General features: G+C 44.1%; 1 protein-coding gene across 1 annotated transcript; it reads right to left on the bottom strand.

Moving 5' to 3' along the window:
* Positions 1-2,075: 2,075 nt before the first annotated feature.
* On the bottom strand, positions 2,076-11,239 carry TRAF1 (TNF receptor associated factor 1). The gene is made up of 6 exons (XM_053374850.1): positions 11,221-11,239; positions 10,858-10,958; positions 8,888-9,298; positions 8,148-8,331; positions 6,050-6,186; positions 2,076-2,294 (listed from the first exon to the last, which is right to left on the bottom strand). Exons 1-6 carry the CDS (start codon positions 11,237-11,239, stop codon positions 2,076-2,078), a joined length of 1,071 nt encoding a protein of 356 aa, XP_053230825.1.
* Between the last annotated feature and the right edge of the window lie 8,035 nt (positions 11,240-19,274).

Consider the following 19,274-nt stretch of genomic DNA (forward strand, 5'->3'; position numbering starts at 1 on the left):
CTTGCCGATCAGAAGGTCGGCGGTTCGAATCCCCGCGACGGGGTGAGCTCCCGTTGCTCGGTCCCTGCTCCTGCCAACCTAGCAGTTCGAAAGCACGTCAAAGTGCAAGTAGATAAATAGGTACTGCTCCAGCGGGAAGGTAAACGGCATTTCCGTTCACTGCTCTGGTTCACCAGAAGCGGCTTAGTTATGCTGGCCACATGACCCGGCCACATGTACGCCGGCTCCCTCGGCCAATAAAGCAAGATGAGCGCCGCAACCCCAGAGTCGGTCACGACTGGACCTAATGGTCAGGGGTCCCTTTACCTTTGCCTAGGTTATTAGTGGCTCCCAGCCACAAAGGCTATGTTCTACCTCCAATTTCAGAGGCAACTGCTGGAAATCACAAATGGGAAGAGTTGCTTTTGCACTCAAGATCAGCTCTCAGGCTTCTGATTGGGACACCTGTGTCCCAATTAGAAGAAGATGCTGGACTACACGGACCTTTGGTCCGATTCAGCACGGCCCTTCTGATGTTCTTATTCTACTCAACAGAGCCATGTAAATACTTCAGCCTGCTGCCTATTAATTCCTGTGCCCACCCCCACAAGTTCAATTGTGGCTCCGATGATTGAAAGATTGAAGAAGACAAAAAAGACAGCAAATTGGATTTTTGGTTCGCCAGTTGTTATTCTAGCAGCTGGGCTCCACAAGGTTGTCCTGAGAGTTAGAGTCACTCAGTTTCCATGGCAGCCTATCTTGGCCATCACTGATAATAAGTAGAAATGTTCTGGTATAGCTTTTTAATTTACTTGCCCCCAGTGCTTCTTAATTTATAGATAGCATTCATTTCCCAGCTAGGGTTTGTTTACCTCCCAACCTTGGTTTATAAGGTTTATTCAATTATTCTGAACAAAACAGATATAAGTTCTTTTTTTATATCCAGAGCAAGGTAGAAGATAGGCTGGAGAGAGAAAAGGATGTAGCCAATGTCAGTCGTACTCGGAATAGACCAACTGAAACTAATAAATTCATTTTAATGGATCTGCTTTGAGTAGGACTGAATTGGAGACAGCCAATTTATTAACAATTCATTAGCAATTATTATATATCTTGAGAACAGAGTGTTTTAGAACTAGTTATCTAACCAAACTCTCATCAGTTTCCTTAAGAAATGCCTTGGATGGCCAATACAACCAGGTTCCATAACACAGACTGACTTTGTTTTTGTGGTTAAGCTCAGCTGGAAGACATCATTCATTATCTGTTAGCCTGCTCTTTATCTAGAGAACTAAGAGATCACTTTTTGGAACATTTGTTAGCAAAAGCAAGCAGGCACACGCCAGCAGAAGTGGTTTAGTTTCTTTTGAGTAACAATAAAGCTGTATAACACCCTGAGTGGCCCCTCTATTCACTGGGCTAGAAAAATTTTTTTAGAAAGAATGAGATAAAAATCACTATAAATTGTTTTGGTGATTCAGAGGTTTAATAAGAAATTTAAAAGTTGTTATTATTTCTGCTTTCATCTTTTCTCAGCTTTCATCTTTAACTTCAGCTGTATGAAATTGTATAAGGTAAACTTAGGGTGGACATCCAGCATTGTTTAAGGCATAGAAGAGGTCAGTTTCTTTTATGGGAAGCCACTTGGAAGCCCTGTATGAGATTGAGGTAAGCAGTGGAGGCTGGTCCATTAGGGTCAATAAGGCATCCCCCAGCCCTTCCCATAAGGCTAGGATCAAGGAAACAGGTGGTTGGTTTCATTTGTTCAAGCAGCCTGTCCACATCCTCGGAGGTAACAGATTGGAATTGATCCCATGCAACTTGACTAGACAGGACTCCAGCACTCTCCTATCCTGGCCGTGCTCCCACGGTGAAGTCTACCTCTTTCTGAATCTGAGCGACTTTATTTGAAACCCAAAGCACATTGCTTCACATTGCTACCATCCCTGTTAGTGTAACTGCAGTGCTCAAATCTGCTCTCTTGCCATGCAAATCAGCTCCACTGCAGTTGCAAATCAGTCCTAAGCTCCTGATATGTTTCTGATGCAGTCCCCCAGCCATGGGTTTTGTCATCTGCCTCTGCTTTCAGGAACTTTTCATGATCTGGCTTCTGTAGCACACTTGAGGAACAGAGTGCCCTCTCTTAAATAGGCATGTTTCACAGAATGTAGTTTGGCCAAAGGACCAAACCTGGGGAAGCCAACTGACTCATTCATATCAGCCACAGGCTTCTGTAAGGAAGAAGACTCTAGATCTGGGTGGAGAGTATTGACAAGATGGTCTCCATCATTCTGACCAAGTAATGTAAAGGTTACCTGTGAAACAGCAAAGAACAGGTTAGGTTGGAAGGAAAACAAACTCAAATGTAAGATCATAGGAATGGGAGGGGGGAGCCCTGCTAGATCGGGGATATATAATTACTTTAGAAAAGCCTTCTGGATCAGGCCAGTGTCCCATCTCCTCCAGCATTCTGTTCTCATCTCACAGTGGTCACCCAGATACTCATGAGGAGCTCACAGCAGGACCTGAAAGCAAGAGCATCCTCCCCACTTGGGATGCACAGCAACTGTTTTTCAGAGGCATAGTGCCTCAGTTAGTGGGGGAAGAACATATCAGACATGGCTAGTAGCCACTGATAGCATTATCTTCAATGAATTTGCTTAACCTTCTTTTAAAGCTGTCCAGGTTAGTGGCCATCACTGCCTTTTTGTGCAAGTGAATTTGATAGTGCTGTGTGAAGAAATATTTTATTGCATCTGTCCTGAATTCTCCAACACTCAGCTTCATTGGATGTCTATGTGGGTTAAACCACAGAGCCTAGGACTTGCCGATCCGAAGGTCGGCGGTTCGAATCCCCGCGACGGGATTTTTGTGCACTGCTCTGGTTCTCCAGAAGCGGCTTAGTCATGCTGGCCACATGACCCGGAAGCTGTACGCTGGCTCCCTCGGCCAATAAAGCGAGATGAGCGCCGCGACCCCAGAGTCGGCCACGACTGGACCTAATAGTCCGGGGTCCCTTTACCTTTTAGTGTTATGACAGAGGAATTAAATATTGCTCTATTTTCTCCACACCATGCATAATTTTGTACTCCTCATATGATTACCCTTTTCTCTAAACTATGAATTCTGCAAATGTTTCCTCACCTTTAATAAAGTAACAATGAGAGCATAAGAAGAGCCCTGAAAGATCAGGCCAAACGCTCATCTAGCCTAGTTTCCTGTTCCCACAGAGCCCATTTAGGTCCCCATTACGGGAGGCTGGCAAAACAGAAACTTGTTGATAAGTAAATGCATGCAATGATCAGGTGTTCATTCAAGAAGCACAAGACGCCTTTCCCACACATCTCAAGGTCAGCAAATGGAAAGATAAGCAGGCTGGGTAGTAGGTGGGGGAGGACTGCACGAAACATTTTAAAGCTAAATACAACCCATCTGAACACTTTCCTGCAAAAGGGGGGGGGGCAAGGGAAGCTGTAGCAAGATCACACTCAAATTGATTATTCAAGCAATGTACTGGACTATGGACATGATCCAGTCCAATTGAAGCTGGAACATAAGAAGAGCCCTGCTGGATCTGACCTAAGACCCATTTATCTAGTCTAGCATCCTGTTCTCAGGCTAACAATAAGCCTCAGGCAAGTCTGCAATCAGCACCTGAGAGCAACAGCACTCAAGCATAACGAACCTGCCAATTTCAGTTTCTTGCAATTTATCGTCTATCTAGTCCTAAATTCAGTTCTCCACATTCCTTCAACAGTTTGTGGTGGTGTAATGGTTAGAGTGTTGGACTAGGACCTGGGAGATCAAGACCTGAGTCCCCACTCAGCCATGAAGCTCATGGGGTGCCCTTGGGCCAGTCACTGTCTCTTAGCCTAACCTACATCACAGGGTTGTTGTGTGGATGAAAGAACCATGTAAGTCACCCTGAGATCCTTGAAAGATAAAGGAAGCATGTAAATGTAATAAATAAGTAAATTTAAGAAAGGAAACCTTGTGAAAACCTGTCCTCATTTTAACACCAATCTCTCCTAACATATGCATTTTTATACAGGCAATGTTGTCTAACATGAGCAATTTCTATAATGCATTTTTGGTTGTTTTTTTCATTTATATGTGCATTTTAATGCACTCTCCTCCATCCCATATATTCTTTTTTGTACACATCAATTGGTCTGCTGTACATGATCCAGAGATATGTGAGTTCAAAGGACAGCTGTATTTCAGTTCAGGTATTGTACTGGAAAGTGCATTATAATGCGAAGTGAATTGGATTTCTACCCACACCTGAATGACCTTCTTGTGTTCACGATCTGCAGCAGCCGGTATTCAAAGCCACGCTGTCTCTGATCCTGGAGCTAGTAAACAGCTATCAGGGCCACATCTGCTATGCTTTTAAAGCATTATGATATCGCATTAATAGCCATGGCCTCTCTTCCAACAGAATCCTGAGAACTGTAGTTTGTTAAGGGTGTTAAGCACTGTTAGCTAGAAATTCAGAGAGTTCCCTGGGACAAGGGATTGATTGTTAAACCACTCTGGGATTTGTGTATATTAGCAGGGAAAAAATGCTCTAAAATGTGAAGGGTTTCTGTAACAACTTTATTTCTTTTGGGGAAAATATTGCAAACTGGTGCAAAGATGTGACAAGCTGAACAGGAAGGAAGTGAGGAACCAACATTGATAGATTTGCCTCTGTGCACAAAGGGGACAAAGGGCTAAGGACCATTATCGTACTCCACTCAGTAGCGACTACCTCATATGGGTAAGAGCAGTGCTGTCTCACCAATCTCAGCCTGCCCTCAGCCAGACTCCACCTGCATGGCTTCTTGCAACCAGTCCAAGGGGTGGCCTTGGGTATCAGCTTCCTCCTAGTCTTGATATTGACAGGGGTGGGTCTACTACAAAACTAATGAAGCTTCAGCTTCAGGGCTCCTAATCCTGGAGGGGCAAATTGCGACCTGGCCACAGTGATCCATGCGACGGTCACCTCCAGGCTTGACTACTGTAATTCGCTCTACGCGGGGCTGCCCTTGAAGCTGTCCCAGAAACTCCAGTGGGTGCAGAATGCTGCAGCGAGGCTCCTCACGGGATCCCTGCCATGGGAGCATATTCACCCCGTGCTTTTCCAGCTGCACTGGCTCCCAGTGGAGTACAGGGTCAGATTTAAGGTGCTGGTTTTGACCTTTAAAGCCCTTCATGGCCTAGGACCCTCGTACCTACGGGACCACCTCTCCCGGTATACCCCACGGAGGACCTTAAGGTCCATAAATAGCAACACCCTAGAGGTCCCAGGCCCTAAGGAAGTTAGATTAACCTCAACCAGAGGCAGGGCCTTCTCAACACTGGCTCCGGCCTGATGGAACGCTCTGCCTCATGAGACCAGGGCCCTGCAGGATCTGATTTCTTTCCGCAGGGCCTGTAAGGCAGAGTTGTTCCACCAGGCCCTTGGCTTGGAGTCAATTTGATTCCCTCCTCATCTTTCTTTTTCCTTTCTCCTCCTGTGATGAGGCTGCATTTTAATTGTTTTAATGTTTTAATGTTGTATTTTAATCTTGTTTTTAAGTTGTATTCATTCAACTCATTATTATTATTGGTTGTTAGCCGCCCTGAGCCCGGCCTTGGCTGGGGAGGGTGGGGTATGAATAAAATTATAATTATAATAATAATTATTATTATTATTAAAAATGGGTCTAGTAAACACAATTTTGAGTTGCATTGATTTGACTCAAATTGCTTGTTCTGTTGTTGCTTAAATAAGTCTGCCACTGGATTCTACCCTTATAGACCCAGAGGAAGAGGATGGGGGCAAGACCAGGATTATTCTGCTTGGTCTGTCAGTGGCTCTGGCACCACCTACTAATGTGCTCCCTGCCTTCTGCAGTACCAGTTCCGCTGGGTATCAGCCCCCTACTACCCTCCCTCTAACCCTCAACAACAGGGCGGAAGGTGATATGGGCCAGGAGGCTCTGTGGACCAGCAGCAGGCTAACAGGAGATGATGTTGATCCCTGGTGCCAGCTGTGCCCTGTAGGGTCAGGTTGTCCAGGGGTGGGGTAGGGAAGGAGCCTTACCTTGTGGACAAAAGGCCACTGCAGAACAGCATCATGTTCCGCAGTAGCACCAGAAAGAGTGAGAGGTGTGTTTCTCCCTTCACCATTCAGGTAAATCCTCATGCAGAGCTTGCCGCCATATTGCAAAGTGTAGAATGCTGAAGATGGAGAAGTTGGGAGTTAAGCACCAACCAAAAAGTCACACATATCATCTTCAGATGAAAAATAGAGACAGGCTGCAACCAGAGCTCACCTATTCCGGATCTCATTGAGTTGAATCCAATTAAGTTGGAGTAGACCCATTGAAATTAATAACCCTAAGTTACTAGTGTCCATTAAATTCAGTGGGTCTACTGGCATTGGCCACAGCCCAGAGCCAGTGTGGCATAGTGGCTAGAGTGTCAGACCAGGACCTCGGAGACCAGGGTTCAAATCCCCCATTTGCCCATGAAGATCACTGGGTGACCCTGGGCCAGTCACTGCACCTCAGCCTCACCCTCCTAACAGGGTTTTTGTGCGGATTAAATGAGGAGGGCAAAACCATGTGTGCCACTTTGAATTCCTTGGGGGGAAATGCAGAAGGGGGGGGGTGCAATGAACTAAAAAGCATCCCTAAGCAGGGATAGATGAATCTGTCCGTTTCAGCTTCTCTCACTTTCTCATTTATTTCTCTCTCTTTTTAATTCAGTTCTCCACATTTCTGCCACAGGTGGCAATGTGTGAAGCCCTCATGAAAACTGATTGGGTTTTTTTAGTGTGGATATATCCTAATAATGCACATGGTGCGTTGGGGGTTTTTGGGGGGGGTTGAGGGGGCAAGGAATATTTCCTAAGGTGATGCATTTCTGCAGTTATCTTCACTACTACATGCATCTTAATGCACACTTTCTCCTAATATATGCTTTTGTGTAAATGTTTAGTTGGAGAACTGCATTGCAAAACTCACAAGTGTGAATTTTGAAGGGGATCATCGTTTCAGTTTAAAATTTGTTTTGGGAAGTGTGCAAATTAGATAGGTTCTGAATAAAATGCACATCAAACCAAATTTCTCTACTATCTGTAGCCCCTGGTTACCATATTTACGCAAATGTAATGTGCACCTTTTGTGGTCGAATTACGTCATGAAAATTAGGGTGTGCATTAGATTTGGTGGTGCATTAGATTTGCATAAATATGGTAAATAGGTAGCATATTCCAACATGGTTTTAAATCTTGTACAGTGGTGCCTTGGGTTACATACGCTTCAGGTTACAGATGCTTCAGGTTACAGACTCTGCTAACCCAGAAATAGTACCTCGGGTTAAGATCTTTTCTTCAGGATGAGAACAGAAATCATGCTCCGGCGGCGCGGCAGCAGCAGGAGTGGTACCTCAGGTTAAGAACAGTTTCAGGTTAAGAACGGACCTCCGGAACGAATTAAGGACTTAACCCGAGGTACCACTGTATTTAATACATGCCAAAATTGCAAAGGGCAAGTGACATCATGGATGGAACAGTTGTCTCTTCTTGTTAATCATACTTGTAAATGGCATACAAATACACATTTAAGGCAAAGAATCCTGGGAGTTGTAGTTTCCCCCTGCACAGAGCTACAATGCCCAGCACCCTTAAACTACAGTTGTTAGGATTCAGGGGGGCAGAGCTATGAAGCCAAGCTGAACAGCTGCTTAACCCAATCACTCTGTCTTCTGCCTTGCTAATTTTGTTCACAGCACCTGCATTTTTGCTCAGACCAGGGTGGTTTGGGGTTCCCCTGCTTAGGGACCCTCCAGAGAGTTTTGCTGGCAAGTGAGCAGCCACTTTTCCTATCCATGCCTCCTGCCACTACTTAACCAGCCCTCACAGAAGCAGCCTAGAAACAGGGCTGCCAAAGCAGGGAAACACAGCAAGCCAGAGTGGGAGATCCAGCTGCCTGGATACAAGGGTGGTTGCTGCACAATTCCAGCAGCACCACAAAGACAGCTCTGAAGAATGGGCACAAAGCTTAAAATAGTTCCCAGGATTCTTTGGGGGAAGTCAGATGCTTCAAATGCATGTAGGATGTGCTTTAAGTACAGTGTGGATTTGCACAAACACACACAACAAGTTAAATTCTTACTGGGAGAATGAATCCACACACCTTCCCGCACACATCTTCGTAGCACCTCTGATGCACATCCATAGCCTTCCACAGAAAGACACCATCCTAGGACACTTGCTCTGGTGACAGAAGTCTCTGCTCCAACCAGCTCAAAGCTGCATCTTTCTGCAGAAGGCATCGCTGGAGAAAATAAGACTATTATTTTGGGTTGAGAGATGCAAGCCTATTGAGCAGGGCAAGGAGGGGGGAGAATGGAGGATGTGAGTACCAGAGGCTAAATAGGTGCAGGTAGGCTGCTGGTTGTTGTCCCATTCCCCACCCATTGCACCTGTCAAACACAGGAGACATCATCCAGTAGGTTATGTTTGGGAGAGGTCAGTCAATGTTCGGAAACTGAAGCCAAAGCAGGATGCCATCACTCAAGCAATGAGTTCTACGATTATATCACACCTTTCTGGGCCCAGTTCAAACTGCTGCTCTTGACCTTTAAAGGCCTTCTCCACAGGACTGGGGCACTTGAAGGACCACTTATAAAGCTCCCATATGTTCCTATCCATATGTTAAGATGATCAGTGGAGGATGCATTTGGTTGCCTCCACCATCTGAGGCAAGGGGAGAGTGGGGCTTCTCAGAAGTGGCACCCCAGCTGCAGAATCCCCAGAAAAGCTTTGCATGTTGAAGATCCCTGGTTCAATCCCAGATCAAACCTATGACCTCTTCCAAGCATTCAGAGCCCCTGCTCCCCACTACCCAGCCACAGTCCTTCCCTACCCACTCACCTTCAGCTCCAAGCCACGGATCATATCCTGGTCAAGGCTGCTCTGGCTCCGGAATGCCACAATCTTCTGCCAAGAGGCAACCATCTCCTTGCTCAGCACAGACTCAATGTTCTCAAAGACCTGCAGCTTGCCTTCCAGCAAGGAGTCCCCATTGGCTGTCCATGAGTGCCTGCGAGCCTTCGTCCCCCTCTCACACAGAGGGAGCCTGGAGGAACAGTCCGTGGCCAAAGCCCCCTGCAGTTTCATGCTCAAGAAGAACCTCATCAGAACATTGGAATCAATCAAGTGCGTATCAAGTGTGCAGTAGGAAGGGTGCAAGCTTGCCTTCAGCTGTTTCACATGCTGGAGCAATAGCATCAAGTGTGTCCCCTCAGTATACTTCTCATGCTCTTTTCTATCTTCTGCATTCCCCTGTTGGGAAGGAACAGAGCACCATCAACGCCACCATGACAAAGCCACAATGATGAAATCACTCAGCTGATTAGGCCTGGAACCAGCATCCAGCCTGCTAGGGCAGCTGCCAAGGCCACACAACCCTGGCAGGACCCCAGAGCACCTAGGGATGGACAAATCTGTCCATTTTTGTTTTTCACAGCCTCTCATTTTACCAATCTTAGGTTCAATTTACCAGATTCCTGCACCATATTTTCAGTGGTGTTTAAAAAGGGGGGGGGAGCATTGCAAATATTTGTCAGAATTTTAATGCAAATTTATCCTAACATACAGATTTTTGCAAGCAATTTCCCATAATTCGATGCAGTTTTGTACTAATGTCTATATTTTGTGCATGCTTTCTGCTGTATGCATGACTTGGCTGGAGAAGTAAATTGCAAAATTCAGAGGATACAAAGATCCAGTTCATGGATTGTTTCAATGAGTATAAATTAGATAATTTTGCCTTTATATGCAAATTGAATCAAATTTCTCCCCCCTCCTAACTCTGATCATTTCTTCAGACTGCCTCCCGAAGTGAAGTTGCAGCTTCTTTGTAAGAAGGCTTGGTTGTCATGACACTGGACTGAAGTCAATTTCCCTTCTCTTAAGGATGAGTTTGAGGACTCTGGAGTCAGAAGAGAACTGCACACAGGGCTAGTCCTAGAGACAAGTCTGCAGGATGAGACCATGGTGCTGGAGTCGTCCGACTCAGAGGACTCCCATCACAGAAGGTGTAATACAACCAGAGTCTCCTCAGCTACATCAGAGTAAAAGACTGTTGCAGCAGAGATGCTCTTTAACTGAAAAGGCACCTTTCAGCAAAAGCAGAGTATACAATTGAGGCATAACTGCTTGCTTCTAAGGTTGACTGTTGCTGAAACAACATTGGAGCTTTGCTCTCCTCCAGCATTCAGAGCTATGGACAGTGACAGTGTTGGAGTAATCTCCCACAGGAAGGGGGAAAGTTAAGGTTTACTTCCCAACCAGCTTTCTCCTTCCAGGAGAGTTCAGCCGCATAAATATATCTCCTTCACTGAAGGAATTGTACTTGGCCACTAGGTAAAGGGTAAAGGGGACCCCTGACAATTAGGTCCAGTCGTGGCTGACTCTGGGGTTGCAGTGCTCATCTTGCTTTATTGGCCAAGGGAGCCGGCGTACAGCTTCCGGGTCATGTGGCCAGCATGATTAAGCCGCTTTTGGCGAACCAGAGCAGCACACAGAAACACCATTTACCTTCCCGCCGGAGCGGTACCTATTTATCTACTTGCACTTTGATGTGCTTTTGAACTGTGAGGTTGGCAGGAGCAGGGACCGAGTAACGGGAGCTCACCCCATCACGGGGATTCGAACCGCCAACCTTCTGATCGGCAAGTCCTAGGCTCTGTGGTTTAACCCACAGCGCCACCTGCGTCCCTTGGCCACTACTTTGCCTAAAAAAGACATACCTCTTTGGCATGTTGGAGAAAGAGAAGGGGGTGTCAAAGACGGGGGGGAAGAGAGGGGGGAAGGGCTGCCCACTAATTTTTGGCTCTGACCTTGACCACTTTCAAGTGGTCAAGTGGGTCCACCAACCCACAGTGTACAGCCCCCTGTTTGAAAGGTCTCCAGTTCAAGTCCAGTTTAAAGATAAAGAACCCTACAAAGGGGGAGCAGAAGGGGGCACTGGAGCTGAACAATTGCAATGAGCACCTGGGCAGTGGTAGAGACTGGGCAGGCATACAGGTCACCTGGTCACAGCCTTCCCCACTAGAGGGAGCTGCACTGCATTTTTATTTAGTCATGACATCTAAATGTACATCTATATAAATTAGACTATGCAAATGTTATACAAATCTACAATTGTGTGATTGCAACCAAACCTGAAACATTCCATTAAAGCATCTGGATGGCAGCATTACCTTGAACAGGCGTCCACATCCTTCATGGCCTACAGAAAGCGCTGAAGGGTTCTGTGTAGAAGAGCATCAACAAAATAATGTTTAAAATACAGGTTTTTAACAAGTACCCTGATGGGCCCTACATAGCAAGAAAGAAATAATAATAATAATAATAATAATAATAATAATAATAATTTATTATTTATACACCGCCCATCTGGCTGGGTTTACCCAGCCACTCTGGGTGGCTTCCAACAAAATATTAAAATACAATAGTTTATTAAATATTAAAAGCTTCCTTAAACAGGGAATACCAGTTGCTGCAAGTGACAGGTGAGAAGAGTACTAAGAGCAATGTCCCATGTTACGGGTTCCAGCTACTGGCATTCAGGAGCATTACTGCTTCTGACTGTGAAGACAGAATGTAATAATCGGGCTCAGTAGCCTTTTGTACCATTGCTCACTGGTTCCACTTGCCTTTATACAAATCTATGCTATGACAACATTTGGAGTACTGCGTACAGTTGTGGTTACCTTGCCTCAAAAACATTATTGTATGGCACAAAAATGGAAGCAAGAAGAATGACCAACGAAAGAAGAATGGCAAATAAAATTAATGGACTTTGCAGAATTAGACAAATTAGCAGGAAGGATTCGAAATCTGCGGAATTAGAGATTCTTAGAAGACTGGAGTAAATATTTGAACTATTTGAAAAGCAATTGTAATAAACGGATTACGCTAGTAGGGCTGCAAGAAGTTCCGTAAGGAGAACTATTTGAAATATTGCAAGAAAGACTATGATGAGAATTATTGGTTAAGGATAATTAAAAGTAATAGAGAAATTAAGAAATGCAGAACAAGTGATAAAGAACGGAAAATCTTCAGAAGTGGTTGACGGAAGTCTAAAATATTGTATAAGATAAGAAGTTATGTTAAATGATTGTTGGAAACGATATGTTAAAAAAACCAATAAAAATGTGTAAGAAACAAAAAATGTTATTGTAGAGTTGGAAAAGATTCAGAAGAGGGCAACCAAATTGACTCTCCTGTGAGGAAAGGTTGCAGCATTTTGGGACTTTTTCCTTTAGAGAAAAGGAAAGTAACTAGTGGCATGATAGAAGTTTATAAAATTATAAATGACACAGAAAAGTTGACAAAGAAGTTCTCCTCTTCTCTCATGACACTAGAACTTATGGACATCTGATGAAGCTGGATATTGGAAGATTCGGGATGGGTAAAAGAAAGCACTCCTTTGCACAGGTAAACTGTGCAACTCACTCCCACTGGAGGCAGTGATGGCCACCAACTTGGATGGCTTAAAAGGAGGACTGAACAAATTCATGGAAGACAAGGCTATCCTTGGCCACAAGCCATGATGGCTGTGTTCTGCCCCCATTGTCAGAGGCAGTAATGCTTCTGAATACCAGGTGCTGGAAGCCTTTGAGAGGGAGAGTGCTCTTGTGCTCAGGCCTGCTTGCAGGTTTCCCACTGAGATATTTAGCTGTAAGAACAGGATACAATACAATACGATAATCTTTGTTGTCATTGTCCCATACAGAACAACGAAATTGAAAAAATCTACATCAGACATTCAAAACCAACAAGTGTTTGGATTTAGATTTGATGTCCCGCTTTATCACTACCCGAAGGAGTCTCAAAGCGGCTAACATTCTCCTTTCCCTTCCTCTCCCACAACAAACACTCTGTGAGGTGAGTGGGGCTGAGAGACTTCAGAGAAATGTGACCGGCCCAAGGTCACCCAGCAGCTGCATGTGGAGGAGCGGAGACGCGAACCAAGTTCCCCAGATTACGAATCTACCACTCTTAACCACTACACCACACTGGCTCTCTATCCCAGCTATCCCAGCCTGGTTAGCCCCTAAAAACTCTGATCCTCCATAATTAAATACAATATACTCCCACAGAGACTACCTTACACTGCCTTTAAAACCTAATCACATTTGGATAAAAATTGTTTCTCAGATGGCTAGTCTTAGTCTTTATAACCCTGTACCTTCTTCCAGAAGGCAGAAGCTGAAAGAGATCATTTCCGGGGTGCATACTATCCTGCACTATCTCTGCAGCTTTCTTATAGCACCTGAAAGCATAGATTTGACCCAAGGTGGGAAGAGGGCACCCAATTATTCTCTCTGCAGTCTTTACAACCCTGGACCACATTGTTTTTCCCCTGACCGCGCAGCTCCCAAACCACACACACAGACCATAAATTAATATGCTCTCCACAGTACAATGGTAAAATGTCACCAACAAGTCCTTTGAGACATTATTTTTCTGGAGGATTCCCAGAAAATATAACCTCTGCTGTGCTCTCTTCATCAGGTCTTTACTGCTTTCTCCCCAGGATGCATTGCGTGTCGGAGGGGAGGTTGTGGCCATCATCTACCCCTCCCTTTGAAGGGTATTCCATTACAGCAATCCGGCAGTCATGGTTCCTGTTCCTGCCCAGGTGGTGGCTAGGGCCATGGCACGACCCCCCGGTGACTCTAGGGCAGGCACATCCAACAGGTAGATCGTGATCTACTGGTAGATCACTGGACGCCTGTGGTAGATCACTGGTAGATCAGTGGCTCCCCCCCACCAAAGAAGCTCAACAACTTTGTTTTTTTTTTTTTATAATATTTTTTATTACGTTTCTTTCCAAATTTTATACATTACAAACAAATAAGGAGTTTACAAGAAACCATTTTTTTTTTTTTTTAACAAAAATCCCAACTTGGACTTCCCCACCCCTTCCGATTCTGCGTTCTTTATATTAACAATGTCAGCAATTTGTTACCTTATGTCATACCTTATTGTAACTTTTACATGTTATGTATCTATATTCAATGTATTATGTCACGATTTTTATACCTTTAAAATAAACGTAACATGTTCAATTTCATATTATCTCCTTTTCTCTTTTATCACTTAGTTTACTATTTACTTAATCATAATTGCTAAAGCGTATCATTTCCAAATCATGCACCGTCTTAAGATTCATACAGTTTGTAATACTTTTGCAAGTAGTCTTTAAACTTTTTCCAGTCCACCTCAATTGTATCTACATCCAAATCTCGGATTCTGCCGGTCAGTTCAGCTATCTCCATGTAGTCCATCAGCTGCATCTGCCATTCCTCCAGCGTGGGTAGATCTTGTGTCTTCCAGTTCTTTGCGATGAGTATTCTTGCTGCTGTACTGGCATACATAAACAAAGTTCTGTCCTTCTTTAACACTTTCTGGTCTACCATGCCCAACAGGAAGGCCTCTGGTTTCTTGGGAAAGGTATACCTAAATACCTTTTTCAACTCATTGTAAATCATTTCCCAGAAAGCCTTAACCTTTGGGCATGTCCACCAGAGGTGAAAGAAAGTCCCCTCTGCTTCCTTACACTTCCAACATTTATTGTCAGACAGGTGATGTATCTTAGCTAACTTGACTGGGGTCATGTACCACCGGTATATCATTTTCATAATGTTTTCCTTCAAGGCCGTACTGGCCGTGAATTTCATTCCGGTGTTCCATAACCTTTCCCAGTCTTCAAACATAATGTTGTGTCCAACATCCTGTGCCCATTTAATCATAGCAGATTTAACTGTCTCATCCTGTAAATTCCACATAAGCAGCAAGTTATACATTCTAGATAACAGCTTTGTTTTTGGTTCTAACAATTCTGTCTCTAGTTTCGACTTCTCCACCTGGAAACCAACTTTTTTGTCCATTTTGAAAACCTCTTGAATTTGAGCATAATGTAGCCAATCTCGCACCTTATTTTTTAGTTTATCCTGGCTCTGCAACTTCCAATTGTCTCCAATTTTTTCAGTCAATTCCCAATATTTCGGCCAATAGGCCTCCATATTGGGTCTTTTTCGGGCCTTGGCCTCCACTGGTGATAGCCACCTCGGAGTTTTACTCTCTAGTAAGTCTTTATATTTCATCCAGACTGCAAAAATTGCTTTTCTGACAATGTGGCTTTTAAACAATTTATGTGCTTTAACCTTGTCGTACCATAGGTATGCGTGCCATCCAAAAGCATTATTAAAACCTTCCAGATCTAGGACATCGGTGTTTTCCAACAAAAACCAATCTTTCAGCCAGCAGAAGGCTGCAGCTTCATAATACAACCTCAAGTCCGGCAGGGCAAACCCCCCTCTTTCTTTCGAATCTGTTAATATTTTAAACTTTATTCGGGGCTTTTTGCCCTGCCAGATAAATCTAGATATATCCTTCTGCCATTTTCCAAAGCAATCCACTCTGTCCACGATCTGTAAGGTTTGAAACAAAAATAACATTTTCGGCAACACATTCATTTTTATAGCTGCAATTCTTCCCAACAAGGAAAGTTTCAATCTTGACCAAATTTCTAAATCCTTTTTAACTTCCAACCAACATTTCTCATAATTATCCTTAAATAAATTCAAATTCTTCGAGGACAAATAGATCCCAAGGTATTTCACTTTTTTAACCACATTCAGTTCTGTTTCTCTCTGAAACCCCTCTGTTTCTGTAATTGTTAAATTTTTGGTCAGAACCTTAGTTTTTTGTTTATTCAACCTAAATCCCGCCACCCGACCAAATTCAGATATAAGTTCGAGAACTCTTTTTGTACTGGATTCTGGCTCCTGCAGTGTCAAAACTAGATCATCTGCAAAAGCTTTCAGTTTATATTGTTTCACTCCGACCTCTATCCCTTGTACCAACCGGTCCTCTCTGATCATATTCAATAGCACCTCCAGGACTGAAATAAATAACAGAGGGGATAGAGGGCACCCTTGTCGTGTCCCTTTTTCAATTTTAAATTCCTCCGTCACCACATTGTTCACTATTAATTTAGCTTTTTGTTCTGAATAGATTGCATATAATCCATTCTCAAACCCCCGTCCCACTCCCATCCCCTCCAAGTTCTTCTTCATAAACATCCAAGATATATTGTCAAATGCTTTCTCCGCATCAATAAAGATTAACACCGCCCTTGTGTTCCTGTTAGTCTGCAAAAGTTCTAAAATGTCAATGATGTTTCTAGTGTTCTCATATAAATGTCTACCAGGGAGAAAGCCAGCTTGGTCTTTATGAATTACTTCATTTAAGACTTTTTTAAGTCTATTTGCCAAAATGTCTGCAAATATTTTGTAATCCACATTTAGGAGTGAAATGGGACGGTAGTTTTTAAGCTGAGTCTTTTCAGATTCTGACTTAGGTATCAATGTGATGAAGGCTCAAAGAAGCTCAACAACTTTGGCTCCCCCAATAAAAGCTCAACAAGATTGCCCTGCACCCCTAAAAAACAGGCTCAACACTGCTAGTTTTTAAGTCTGTGAGTAGATCGCAGTCTCTTGGGAGTTGGCCACCCCTGCTCTAGGGGAAAGCTTCCAGTTGATTTGCATCAACAAGCTCTCTCTACAGGTTGTTAACCCTTGTGTGACTCCCGGCAGAGTGGGCAGGAGTCAAGTATAGTCTGTTCAATCCAATGCCTAAGCCATTACCACTCACATTCTGTAAGCAATAAAGTTGTGGCCTTTTTAGCCCATTAACCTAAAATACTTGTGTCCATGTGTCTTATTTTATCTCCATGCGGGGGCGGGGTCTCGACTCACAATCTTCTTATTCCATGGAGTACAACTGTAACTCTGCTTTAACCTTATTAAAGGTGTTCACACCTTGGCTAGAGATGACAGCCCCACCTGCACTATAAATTTTAAGCACTATCATGCCACTTTAAACAGTCATGGTTTCCCCCTGGAAACCACAGAAGAGGGGGAAAGTCTTGTTCCCATTATGGGAGGTGCTCATCCAGCCCCCCCCCCCCCCCGGATGGGAGAGCACTGGTGCGCCAGGGGGTGGGACGTACAGAGGGTGATCTTCATCCTCCATGCTCTCCAGCCCCTGCTATCAGGTAAGTGGAGCAAACAGCTCACCAGACAACATGGGGGGGGGGGTAGAACCCCAAATTGAAAGCATTCCACATGGTTTGTTTTTAATAGCTTAGTTCGATTTAGCAGAGTTTAATATATATATTCCACCTTTCTGTCATAATGAAGTAGTTTACTGAAGTACTCTCTGTGTGGTGTTTCATTTGTGATTGATTTGGAAGCTGCAGTTAGTGCAGAATGCTGCAGAATAGTTGCTGATAGGAGGGATACCCTGTCTGCATATAACTCCTCTGCTCAATGACCTGCGCTGGTTGCTGAGGCCAGCAAGCCAGGTCCAAGGTGTTGCTATTAGCATGCAAAGCAACCACTTTACCTGCAAGATTGCCTTATCCCATATGTGCCCACTTGACCACTTAGTTCTGCAGAACTGGGATTATTACAGGTGCCAAGTAATACTCATTCTACACTTGTAAGAAACCAATCTTTGGTATGGCAGCACCTACACTTTGGATCTCCCTGTTTATTGATATCAAGCAGGTCCCTTCACTGTACTCTATTTAGGTAAAGGTAAAGGGACCCCTGACCATTAGGTCCAGTCGCAGATGACTCTGGGGTTGCGGTGCTCATCTTACTTTATTGGCCGAGGGAGCCGGTGTACAGCTTCTGGGTCATGTGGCCAGCATGACTAAGCTGCTTTTGGTGAACTAGAGCAGTGCACAGAAATACCGTTTACCTTCCTGCCAGAGTGGTACCTATTTATCTACTTGCACTTTGACGTACTTTCGAAGAGGGATAGGCATAAGTGTGCAGAAAAATAAAGCCAATGCTTCTTCATTTCTTAGGTTATCCACATCTTAGGGAAAGGCATCCTCAGAGAAAATGTATTGCCTCTTATGTGAGAAAAAGAACCGAGGGAAAGCCTATTTCTGAGATTACACCTGTCACCCACCTGTTTGGAAGTTCTTGTGTGCAGATTGGAATGGTTTTGTGTCATACTTCATGGACCTTGCATCACTCCCTTCATATTTTTTATTTTTGTTTTTCATACCGAATTGTATTACAAAAGTAATATTGTTGTTGTTGTTGTTTAGTCGTTTAGTCGTGTCCGACTCTTCATGACCCCATGGACCAGAGCACGCCAGGCACTCCTGTCTTCCACTGCCTCCCGCAGTTTGGTCAAACTCATGCTGGTAGCTTCGAGAACATTATCCAACCATCTCGTCCTCTGTCGTCCCCTTCTCCTTGTGGCCTCCATCTTTCCCAACATCAGGGTCTTTTCCAGGGAGTCTTCTCTTCTCATCAGGTGGCCAAAGTATTGGAGCCTCAGCTTCACGATCTGTCCTTCCAGTGAGCCCTCAGGGCTGATTTCCTTCAGAATGGATAGGTTTGATCTTCTTGCAGTCCATGGGACTCTCAAGAGTCTCCTCCAGCACCATAATTCAAAAGCATCAATTATTCGACCATCAGCCTTCTTTATGGTCCAGCTCTCACTTCCATACATCACTACTGGGAAAACCATAGCTTTTACTATACGGACCTTTGTTGGCAAGGTGATATCTCTGCTTTTTAAGATGCTGTCTAGGTTTGTCATTGCTTTTCTCCCAAGAAGCAGGCATCTTTTAACTTGCTCTTACTCATAGGCAATAGGTAAAAGTTGGTCATGGTGGCTGTATGGAACCTCCAGGCTCAGAGGCATTCTGCCTTTAAATACAAGTTGCTGGGGCCAGATGTATCTGATTGGCTACTGTGGACAAACAGGAAGTTGTATTGGCTGGTCCTTTGGCCTTATCTAGCAGGTATCTTCTTTTTAAAATATATTTTTATTAAATATTTTTTAGTTTACAAAAATTCATGCATTGTCTCTTTTTTCAAGTTGTGTTTTCTACAGATCAGTTTCATTTGTTGTGTGGCATTAGCGTTGCATGCTGTATTAGGTTGGGAAGAAGAGAGGAGGAAGAGGGGAGTGGGGAATGGTGAGTGGGGTGGGGTCAGGTGGTTATGCTTCTATTCTTCTACTTAGTGTATGTGTGGGGTTTTGTGTCAGTGTCACTTGTGTGGGTTCTCTTCCTATTCACTTGTTGTATTTCCTCAGTGGTGAGAGATGTTGGGAGTGGCTTAGGGTGTGGTTGGTTGTCTTTGGTTGGCGGTAGTGAGATTTGTTTTTGTGTGTGAGTAGGGTGTGTGCATGTGTGTATTTTTCAATCAGC

The sequence above is a fragment of the Podarcis raffonei genome, chromosome Z (genome assembly GCF_027172205.1).
Source record: "Podarcis raffonei isolate rPodRaf1 chromosome Z, rPodRaf1.pri, whole genome shotgun sequence".
Lineage (NCBI taxonomy): Eukaryota > Metazoa > Chordata > Lepidosauria > Squamata > Lacertidae > Podarcis > Podarcis raffonei.